Source organism: Ciona robusta, chromosome 1, assembly GCF_009617815.1.
Source record: "Ciona robusta chromosome 1, ASM961781v2".
Lineage (NCBI taxonomy): Eukaryota > Metazoa > Chordata > Ascidiacea > Phlebobranchia > Cionidae > Ciona > Ciona robusta.
The window spans coordinates 589,191-600,173 of NC_143235.1; the positions used below are offsets into that span (position 1 = coordinate 589,191).

General features: G+C 36.0%; 1 protein-coding gene across 4 annotated transcripts; it reads right to left on the reverse strand.

The window, feature by feature from the left end:
• Window positions 1-107: 107 nt before the first annotated feature.
• LOC149741089 (dnaJ homolog subfamily C member 3-like) lies at window positions 108-10,737 on the reverse strand. Of its 4 annotated transcripts, none has more exons than XM_089893953.1 (12): window positions 10,581-10,737; window positions 10,034-10,144; window positions 9,231-9,430; window positions 8,703-8,843; window positions 7,884-8,065; window positions 7,368-7,487; window positions 6,843-6,948; window positions 5,335-5,455; window positions 4,621-4,753; window positions 4,133-4,281; window positions 740-928; window positions 108-367 (listed from the first exon to the last, which is right to left on the reverse strand). In XM_089893953.1, the coding sequence occupies exons 1-11, from the start codon at window positions 10,663-10,665 to the stop codon at window positions 771-773; spliced, it is 1,506 nt and encodes a 501-aa protein (XP_089750079.1). In that variant the 5' UTR covers window positions 10,666-10,737; the 3' UTR covers window positions 108-367; window positions 740-770. The 4 variants fall into 4 exon arrangements, with proteins under 4 accessions (XP_089750079.1, XP_089750078.1, XP_089750080.1 ...); XM_089893952.1 differs by having other exon boundaries at window positions 736-928; XM_089893954.1 differs by having other exon boundaries at window positions 732-928.
• Window positions 10,738-10,983: the final 246 nt, after the last annotated feature.

Sequence of the window (10,983 nt, forward strand, 5' to 3'; positions counted from 1 at the left end):
CGAATTCCGGATACTGTGTACAGCCACTTTTACAGATTTCATTTTTAAAAAATGACGTATCACTAAAATTTCCCCATTTTTAACCCCACAAACGTAAGATCAAGCCCTTTATACTTTGAAATGTATTTGACGTTTGTCCTGAAAGAAACCGCGCGGAAATGGTCAAAACGAAAAGAAATAAAAGCAACCCGTGCGCGTACGGGGCAACACGGTACGGGGTAACACGGTACGGGGTAACACGGTACAGGGCAGCACGGAATAAATATTTCCCGACAGCTTGGAATCCAGGAAGGCACGAAAACACCAAAAACTTGAAATGACGGCTGGGGGGTCTAGGTAAGTGCAATGTGCAGCCAGTTCTTGTTGCCTGGAAAAATAAAATAATGACAGTTTACGAATTAAGGATACGGTGCTACGAAAACGTAACAGACAAATTCAAGTCAAGCATATTTTATGATGTTCTTGTTGCCTAGGGAACAATTAGTTAATGCTAGCTGAACTGAGAGCGATATATTCTATATGGGTGAGGTTTTTTAGGACATGGGGCTGAGGCCATATTTGGGTACATTTTGGGGTAATGGGGCAATCCGAAACTAAATCCAAGGACCCATGGTGTGTCTCACCCATATAGAATAGAACTCGCATACCCTACTATAACTAGGGAGTAATGGGCCAACTCTGGCTGAAATAGTAGGACTCGTAGCATGCCATAAAACGCCATACACCCTCACTTACCTACTTCACAGTGGCTGGCAAGGCTGGCGGAAGTTTTAAAACTCGTCATGGAATCCACCGCCCCCACCCCCAAAATGGAAGGTGAACCCCCCTCCTCCCCCAAAGGGGTTAAAACCTTGGTGGTGATGCCCAGAGTTTTGCTGCTCCTCCGGATCGAGAGGGTCGGCTCCAGCGTCGAATTTCTTGCGCATTTCTGGATTTAACAGGAGTGTTTTTTAATGTTTTTAAAGTACTAGCAATTATTTTTTTCTTTAAAAATTAAAAAAAATATTTTGTCAAAATTTCAACAAAAAATAAACCAAGAAAAAAACAACAAAAAACTGGATTACAAATAAAAAAATGTAAAATTAAGACTTACTGTAAAATGAGATCATGCGTATGTTCTTACCCCTGGTCCCTGCTTTCTGTCTAACCTCATAACTTAATGATAAAAAACAACTTTGCTATAAAATTCACGTCTAATAAACTGAATGCTAAAATCTACAACAATGAAAATATGGCGGAAAGTATCGCCACAATTGTACCGCCTGCACAAAAGTTGCACAAATTTCGAAACTAGGTCAGAATGAGTATAGTAGGGTGGGGTAAGATAGGATGTTTTTTGTCCCACTTGGTAGCAACCATCTTACCCCACAGTATGATTTCGAGTTTTTACACTTTACAGTTCCTCGTGGGCGGGAGTTCGGGATTGTCGTTGCTGTTGTTGTCGACGCTGCCAACGCTGTCGTAAAGCTCTCTCTTCTTCATCTTCGACGTCTTCTTCTGCGTGTTGCTTCCAACGGTGATCACCTCGTTGCTGCCTCTGGTGTTGATCATCACGCTGATGTTGCTGTCTCTCCTTGTTCTGCCCCTCGCCCTGGTCTTGTCGAACTTTAATCAGATTTCCATGCACGTCTTTCACAAAGACATTCCCGTTCCCATCCCTATACAATGGGTTGGTCTGTGTCGTCGTCTGCTCTTTTCGTTGTCGCATTATATCCTCTTGCTTGTTGTTCCTAAGCTGCTGCTTTAGTTTAGCTTTAGCATCAGCAGCGGACATCACCATCATATACCTTCCACTACTTTGCCTCTCGTATACATTCCCCATACGATCATGTATTTGTCCTCTATCGTTGCGGAACAAACCTTGTGGTAATCTATGCATTGAAGATGACCTTGGGGAATCCGATTTCTCTTTCCGAATATTTTCTTCTTTCTTCACTTTCTCTTCAACTTTAGCTCCAGCCTTCTTACCCCCACTTGCGGGTGGCTTCACTCTCATATACCAATTCCCGTCGCTTCCTTTCACAATAACATTCCCATTCTCATCAACATAACTCTCAGATTTCGAACCGGATCCCGTCTTCTTATCTCTCGGCTCCTTTTCTTTCTTCTTGCCTTCTTTTTTCGCAGGTCCATCCGACACCACCCATCGTCCATCCTTAGTTTTATGATACCACTTCCCATCGGTACCTTGTGTGTACTGCCGAGCGAAATCCTGCTGCTCCTTTGAACTAGTTTTCTTTTTAAATCCTTTCTTTGCCGACTTTTTCGTCGTCTTACTTTGTTTCTTATCTTCTTTGAAACTTTCTTTCCCAGGAGCAGAACCTCTTTCCTGATTCACTTGACCACTTGTTCTTGTCTTTTGCTTGTTAGATCTCACTGTATCTTCCGGAGTTATTGTTTTTTTATGACTTTGTCGGCGGCGATCACTAATGTCCTCATCTTGTTCTTCACGAGCCGCGTTGAATCCACTCCTTTGTTGCTGTTGATAATTTGCTTGTTGTTTTTGTTGTTGATTTTGATGTTGATATTGTTGTTGTTTTTGTTGTTGTTGAAATATTGGTTTTTGTTGTTGATGTCGTGGCCATGCGTCTGCGTCATCTTCAGGTTCCCGTTTCGGTTTTGAAAACCTTGAAAACCAATCTTCGAATGGTTTGTTACGTTCCGAGCGACCGGAACTTTCATCTCCATGTTTGAAAAAGAATCGGAACATATTCTCGCCGCCTCCGGACATCTTTTCTTTCTCCCACTCGACAACATCATCTTGCTCCAAGGGATCAAATCCATCGTGGAAGATGCGGGTTTTATCTTTCAATGAAGCGAGAAAATTACGATTATTTAGGATTTTAACCAAAAATAGATGACATATTACCTCGGTTTGTGGACAAATATTGCATTCTATTGCTGGTGATGTAGTTGGGATTAGAACAGAGCTACTGGAACTATGGTAGTGTTGGTGTGCATATACTGTTGCTGTCAGCCATGTTACACGTATTTTGGTTATTTTGGCAAGAATTTTGCTAACCAATGTTTTGACATTATTACTCACTCAATAAATGACATTTCACCCTGATGATAAAGACGACCCAAATAGGGCGTCCAAATTTCGGCCAGTCAGCAAAATTCTTGCACGAAACTCAAAATACCAGCGTGGGAATGTGCATCGTGTTGCTATGCATTTGTTTGTTGTCAGTAAGAAAATAGGTTAGTTTTTGTTAAATTGATTTACAGTACATCAGGTAACAATGTAAATCAATGGTTTACGAGGAATTGTAAATAAATGACAAGTTTTTAGTTTGGTTTTGTAAAATTAATTACCAGTTTAAATTAAGATGCTTGTACAAGTATAAATGTACCTAACATTTTGAACGAGAGAAAAGACACCACTAGTAGCGAAACTACATTAAAAATTTTGTAATATACCCGTATTTGGAAAACGATTTTTTTTGTGTAAAAATTCAGTTACATACTGGTTTAAATTGAGATGCTAGTAGTAGTACATGTAAAATTGTACCTAACAGTTTAAGCAGAATTAAAAAAAAGTGAACCAGAGAAGAGACACCACTAGAATAGAAACTACGTTAAATTTTTGTAAAATACCCAGATTTGAAAAACGAATTTTTTTTTGTGTAAAATCAGATACATTCCCCAAATGAACTAGTACACGTATTAAATGGTTAAAAAAAAGAACCAAAGAAAAGACACCAATATAAGTGAAACTACAAAGTGAAACAACACCTTGCTACAATATTTCTAAACACTGACTACATTTCCTGACAACTAATATTTTGTAAATATAGTTGATTTCTATGGTTCTAATGACTGACTGCAGAATACTGAGTATTTTACATTCTAACTAATTGCAATATTTGCAAACCGCAAAATAATATTAAATCCATAAAATAAAAAGTATTACAAACCAAACTTGTTTTGCAAAAAAAATTATAAAAAACTAAAATTAAACTTAAAAAAATATTAAAAAACAAACAAACTTTTTTGCCAAAATAATATAAAAAATAAAACAAAATAAAATTTATATGTACTTATCTTTACTAATACTTAAAAAAATAAATAATAACAAAATAAAATTTAAATGTACTTATGTTTACCAAAAAAATAATAACAAAATTAATACCTGGATCTGTTAAAACTTCTTTAGCAGCAGCAATTTCAATAAATTTCTTCTCTGCGACTTTTTTTTCATCTTCTCCCTGGAAGTTATCAGGGTGCCATTCCCTCGCAAGTGTGCGGTACGCCTTGATCACCGTGCGCTTGTCGGCGTTCCTGTAGAAACAAGAACAAAAATTATTAAATGTAACTTTATCCTTGCGTGCAGGGCAACGACAGTCGTTATAACACGGGTGTTATACTTCATACACCTCGTGCTTGCGAGTTACCATGTATGTAACTTATTTATCCACACATGGCGAGGCAATGACAGTAGTTATAATACGAGTGTTATGTTTCATACACCTCATGCCTGCTTAGAAGTTACCACGTACGTAACCTATTTATCCTCGCATGGCGGGGCAACGACAGTCATTATAACACGGGTGTTCAGTTTCATACACCTCGTGCCCGCTTACAAGTTACCACGTATGTAACTAATCTAAAACCACATACCTTGGAACACCTAATATTTTATAATAATCTCGTTTCTGAGATTGCTTTAACATTTTCTGAGCTTTTTTCAGTTTTTCCCCGAGACCTGGATAATTCTCATCTATCGACGCAGCTTTTTGTAAATCTTCCACAGCTGTGGGGAAGTTAATTTAACATACAGTCTACAATAATAAATTAATATGTAAATCATAAATGCGAGAAGGTTAAAATATTGTTAAATCCAGAGATAATTTGTTATACGTTAATGTATCTGACTATCGTTCATATTTCAGAACGAAATAACAAAACTAGAAAACGAATTAAATGTTGATAAAAACTTTAGTGGATAAAAATAAACGCAGTAGAACAAAATTTACCAAAACAAAACAAGAGTAAAATGTTGCTTACAAAAAAATTACAAAACTAACAAGTCTATTGTTACATTACCACCCCACTATTTAGCCTACATATTTAAGCATTGTAAGTTAGTAGTCTAAGTAAGTAACAATCTGTATATAGTAAGGTGGGGTAAGATGGGACGTGTTTTCATTCTATTTTCTCATCCAATTCGGTAGTAAACAAGGAACGGGCTATTTACAGAATTATGAAACTCTATCCCCAACACTCATTAAAAGGGCGGTGTTAATCGCAAAAAAACATGATGGGGAAATATGGGATTTATGTGCTAACGGTATCCCATCTTACCCCACAGTACTATCTAATGGTAAGTAGTACCTTGCTCATAGTCAGCTTGTTGAGTATGAGCCTCAGACATAAGCAGAAGTGATGGAATATTCCGATCGTCTATTTCAATCACTTTGTTACACTCTATCAGTGCCTCCTTTGGGTTATTATCCTAAAGAGCAGTGGCTATGTCAGTAAAACTAAACGGGACTTTGGAAGATTTCCAGGAATTTAGGAGTGCGTGGTAAAAAATTTAGAAGTGTCCAAAGGTAACCTATTCTATATGGGTGAGGTCCTAGAGTGAGGCACGCCATGGGTCCTGGGATTTAGGCCAGAGTTGGTTCATTACCCCAACATTGTATATGCACATTCTATTCTATATGGGTGAGGTCCTACAGTGAGGCATGCCATGGGACCTGGGATTTAGACCAGAGTTTGCTCATTACCCCAACATTGTATATGCACATTCTATTCTATATGGGTGAGGTCCTACAGTGAGGCATGCCATGGGACCTGGGATTTAGACCAGAGTTGGCCCATTACCCCAACATTGTATATGCACATTCTACTCTATATGGGTGAGGTCCTACAGTGAGGCATGCCATGAGACCTGGGATTTAGGCCAGAGTTGGCCCATTACCGCAGTAATAGAGAATAGGTAATATTTTTTTTTTTACTCGACATATTTTACTCAGTCAAGTGTAGTATAAAAACAGTGGAAAAAATTTAAAAAAATCCTATAACTGACCTAATCTATAGTGAAGTATAGTGATTGAAAATACATCTGTGTGTTCAGTTTGATTTACCTCCTAAACAATGCCTCTAATTTATAATCTAATTGCGGCCCTTAATTGAGTAACGAGTTTACATAAGAGCATAAGATCTTTACTTGTGTGTGCCTGGTGGCCTTAGAGCTTTTAACTGTAGTTACAATTGCGCAATTGTCTTGTTTGAATTTAAACAGTCAAACAATGCTATATACAATCTAGTTTCAGTTAGTAGCGTACCATTATACCAGCTTCCTACTATAACAGTTGCCATACCTGACTGGTATTTTCCTAACTCTATATGCAAGTGCGCAAGGTATACATATACCATGACAGTCCTTAAATCTTTGGCAGGCATAGCACGCAGTGCGTTAATGCAAGCGTCCAACGCACCCGGTATATCTTTATTCCACTGATGGAAAACAATCAGTTTAAAAAAGGGGGAAATTGTAAAAACATTCCACGGTGAAGTCTTTGCTGATGGCAGACAAAAAGTTGGAAATACACTATGTTTTTATACCAGATGAGCCCATTTACATTATGCCTGGTAGCAAAAAGTAACAGAATACATAAAAAATACGTTCTTTTATCTTTGCCTATGATAAGATAATTTAAAACATCCATCTATTCTATAAAAGAGGTCCTAAGGTGATGTATAAGTCATGACAACTTTCTGTCTTTCAAAAAAATAGCCGGAAAAACTAACTCTAAAACCTAAAACCATAATAAACTAAAACCCATCCTTCCTTTAACCTGAACATCTTTCCCTGCTGATAACCCAAGCAATCTCACCTTAACGTAACATTCACAAATCTTCAGTTGAATTTCCACGTTTAATGCGCCGACCCTCGACTCCTGCTTCAATGCTTTGCGGAATTTATTGATCGCTTCTGGCCAACTGGGAATGTTAAAAAATGGTTTAAAATAAAATTTTCTAATCAAATTAACTTTAAACTAAAATTTTTAGTTAACTTAATTAGAAAATTTTATTTTAAACCATTTTTTTACATTTTCTTTTTTTTTTATTTTAGTTAACTAAAAATTTAATTTTTTTTTTTTTTTTAGAAGTTAACTAAAAATTTGAACCACTCTTTAGATTCTTAGCTTTTATAACAAATATAGAATATTTAATATAGATGCCATTTGGAATACCAATGATTAAACAAAAAAATATATAATATGAACGATTAAGCCATAGGCCTATATATATATATATATAGAATATATTATGATTAAGAAATACGAATCTAGAATAGATAAATAATATAAAATACAAAACATGACTGATTAAAGATAACACCAGTTCAAATTACTCACTCATTTTGTTGCATGACCTTCTTTGCTGCTTCTAATGTTTTAAATAACTTCTTGACATTCTTGTAATGAGCGTAACATTCCTGGTGGTCGGGGTCGAGTTTCAGACATTCACGGATTTCCCTGGAAATGTTTCGATTATTTTATTTAAACGAACTTATGAAAATAATTTACTCTTGCGCACCTACAGTCGTTATAACACAAGTGTTTTGCTTCATACACCTAATGTCCACTAAGTTTAACCTTTGTAGGTGATTGATTATAAAGTTAAACTATCTAAAACATAGAATTTATTATATATCAGAACCTTGTTTTTTATCCAACAAATTTTAAAATAGTTTCTTTTAGCATTTAAAAAAAAAATTATCAGAAAGTTATTTTTATATAAAAAACTTTTGGGTCGCAACCCCTAAAAACCTTGACAACACCAACACATACCTTTAAGAACAATTACTTAAATCTAAAAGTGTTGTGTATAGTTTAGCAAGCGATTATTTTATAAATACTTAAAACACTCACGCAAGCGACTGCTCCACCTCTCCAAGGTTGTACCATAGAAAACTCATTTTAAGAAAAGCCCTCGTGTTATCCAGTCTTAACATGGTGGTTGGTTTTAAATCGCTGATCGCTCGACGCAAATCTCCAAGTTTCTCGTAAGCCGTTGATCGCATCTCCCGATAATCGGCGTTCCAGGGACAAGACTGTATTGTAATGATAAAGGATTAGGGCACGGATTGCAACAAATCTAACGATTTCAACATATAGAAAGAGTTTAGAGCAGCGGTTCCCAAACCTTTCTAAAAAATTTTCCTGATGAACTCTTGGCAATTATTTTGATATTTCACGGCCCTATAAAAATCAAAGAATGCTACAGGAAAAAAGCAAAAACCACACCAATGTAAGAGCTTTATTGTCTAATTACAATCATTGCTGTTCATTGCTGACCCTATGAAACTGCTGTACGGACCCCAGTTGGTCCGCCGAACCCAGTTTGGAAACCGTTGGTTTAGAAGAGAAGGTATTAATCAGTTCAACTGTATCATAATTACAAATCTTAGGAATTTGCAATTACCAAGTTTAAAAGTTAATAAATAGGCAAGTGCAACAATAAAACTCTTGTTAAGACGTATATTATTGAAGTACAAACCTCTAACAACTGAGTTTCCTCTGTTGCTCGCATAACAAGCCACACATTTAGCATTCCTTTGTAACCATTTTTTTGTTAACATACTTTAACTCAGTCTTAGAAAGTGAAAGGGCAAATACAGTGTTCACCAAAGTAGGGTGAATACACAGCGCCGCACTGTACATCAAAGTTATCTCAATAATTAATTTTACCTCAATAACTTCATTAAGCAGCGTGATAGCTTGTGCGTTTTCATTTCCATCTAGAAGTTGATGAGCTTTGATGACGTTCCTTCGTAACGGACGTAACTCGTCAACTTTTGCTGTGGCTTGTGCATTGTCTTCGTGGGCAAGCTGGGTAAATATTGTTTATAAATTAAAGAGGTTTAGATATATAGGATATAAATCTTACATATTATGGGATATTCTATTGGGTATGGGTTAGGTCCTGCAGATTTTTTTTTTCTAGATTTTTTAGTACATCTTATTTGTGTATAATATTAAATGGCCATGGTTTAAATTTGTTGTGCTAAAATAAAACACAAACACTTATTCTATTTAAATAAGAGACTGACGATGCCATTTAGGCAAAATATTTATCTTTTATAATATACAATTGGTTGGATTTGATTTTTGTCTCTTACGTATTTTGTAGCACAGTTCCAAATACTTTTTTTAAGAACACTGTAAATTTGTTTACATTAATAAAACATATTAAAAAATGAATGTTATTAAACATACCACTGCTTCATAATCTGAATGAGCTTCATTAAACCGACCCATCTTAAGGAACAGGTTTCCCCTCTGCATGCGAGCTTGTACAAAGTTAGGTTGAAGTTGGACCACTTGGTTTAAATCTGGCATCGCCAGTCTAGCTTTCCCCATGGCAAGATATACTGTGGCTCTCATGTAATAAGCTTGGTAGTTTCTATCGTCATTGTCTGGAAAATATATTTAACTTTTAAAGAACAATTTAAACTCTAATGGCAGAAATAAGAAACAGTAAATTTAATTGCAATTGTAGAGAGTTCAGTGCTAATGATACCTCAAAATAGGGATACACATTACAGAATAATTAGGTATTCTAGGATATCCTAGAATACTTTATTTCGAATCTAGAATTTCGAATCTTTTTATATTTATAGGAAAAAAAGATGACGTCATTAAACAGAATACCGAATCCCGCTATTAGATTCGAATACAAAAGTATTCGAATCTCACGGGTTCGAAATTCTGTAATGTGCATCCCTACCTCAAAATAAACGTATGCAACTTATTTACTCTCATACGGCAGGACAATGACAGTCGTTATAACGCAGATGTTCTGTTTCATACACCTCATGCCCGCTTACGAGTTACCACAGACGTAACTTTTTGGGTAATTAGTCTTTCTGTATGACTGACAATTTGGACAACTCATTAGTGGCCACTGGGTTAAAGCAATTGCCGTTAAGTGTCTTGCCCAAGGACGCACATGTCTACAATGGTCCCAGTATGTTACGCTGTAGGACCTTTAAACACAACTTTATATACAAACACATTACCAATGGCTGCATGATACTGAGTTAAAGCATCTGCCAGTTGACCCGCATTTAAAAGTTGATTTCCACGACTCAAATGTTTCTGAGATTCAGCTTTGTCTAAACCATCCACACCTGGAAGTCAGAACAATAAGTAATAAAATTTTATGTTAACTTATACTACCAGGCACAATGTAAATGTAGGTAACTTATTTATCCTTGTGAGGCGGGGCCACGACAGTTATTATAACAAGGGTGTTCTGTTTCATACACCTCGTGCCCACTTACTAGTTACCACGTATGTAACTTATTTATCCTCGCATGGCGGGGCCACGACAGTCGTTATAACACGGGTGTTCTGTTTCATACACCTCGTGCCCACTTACTAGTTACTACGAATGTAACTTTAGAGTAAAATATGCTATTTTGGGCTCATCTGAGGAAAGTGTTAGAGTCAATGGTTATATTGGTTTAGTGGTCAGATAACGTAAGGGGAGGATTTTTCACTAGCACCAAAAAGTCAACCAAATTGAGCGAAAAACTAAATTCAACTGTATGAAAGCACACATACCTTCATAATGTAAATCGAGTAGAACCAGAATAATTGGAACTTGGGACAGAATTCGACGAGAATATTTTTTTAAGTAACTTTTCATAGTGAATTACCTAACTATCGATTATCTAGAATTATAATCTTGACCTAAAACAAGAAAAATAGAGATAAATATTAGAAATTAAGATACAAAATATTTAATACTATTTTTAACGAAAACTGATAAAAACAACGTTCTAATTAATTTAATATTTTTTCATTAACTGCCTATATGTACTTTCTAAAAAACAACTCTGAAAATTAGGAAAAACACACATATCTAACTTTGCATTCAAGCAAAATGTACAATAGTACACGAAGAAACGAGCAGTAACATAACCAGCTGTGTAAAATAATCGTCCCTGTTTACTTTTACCGGTTG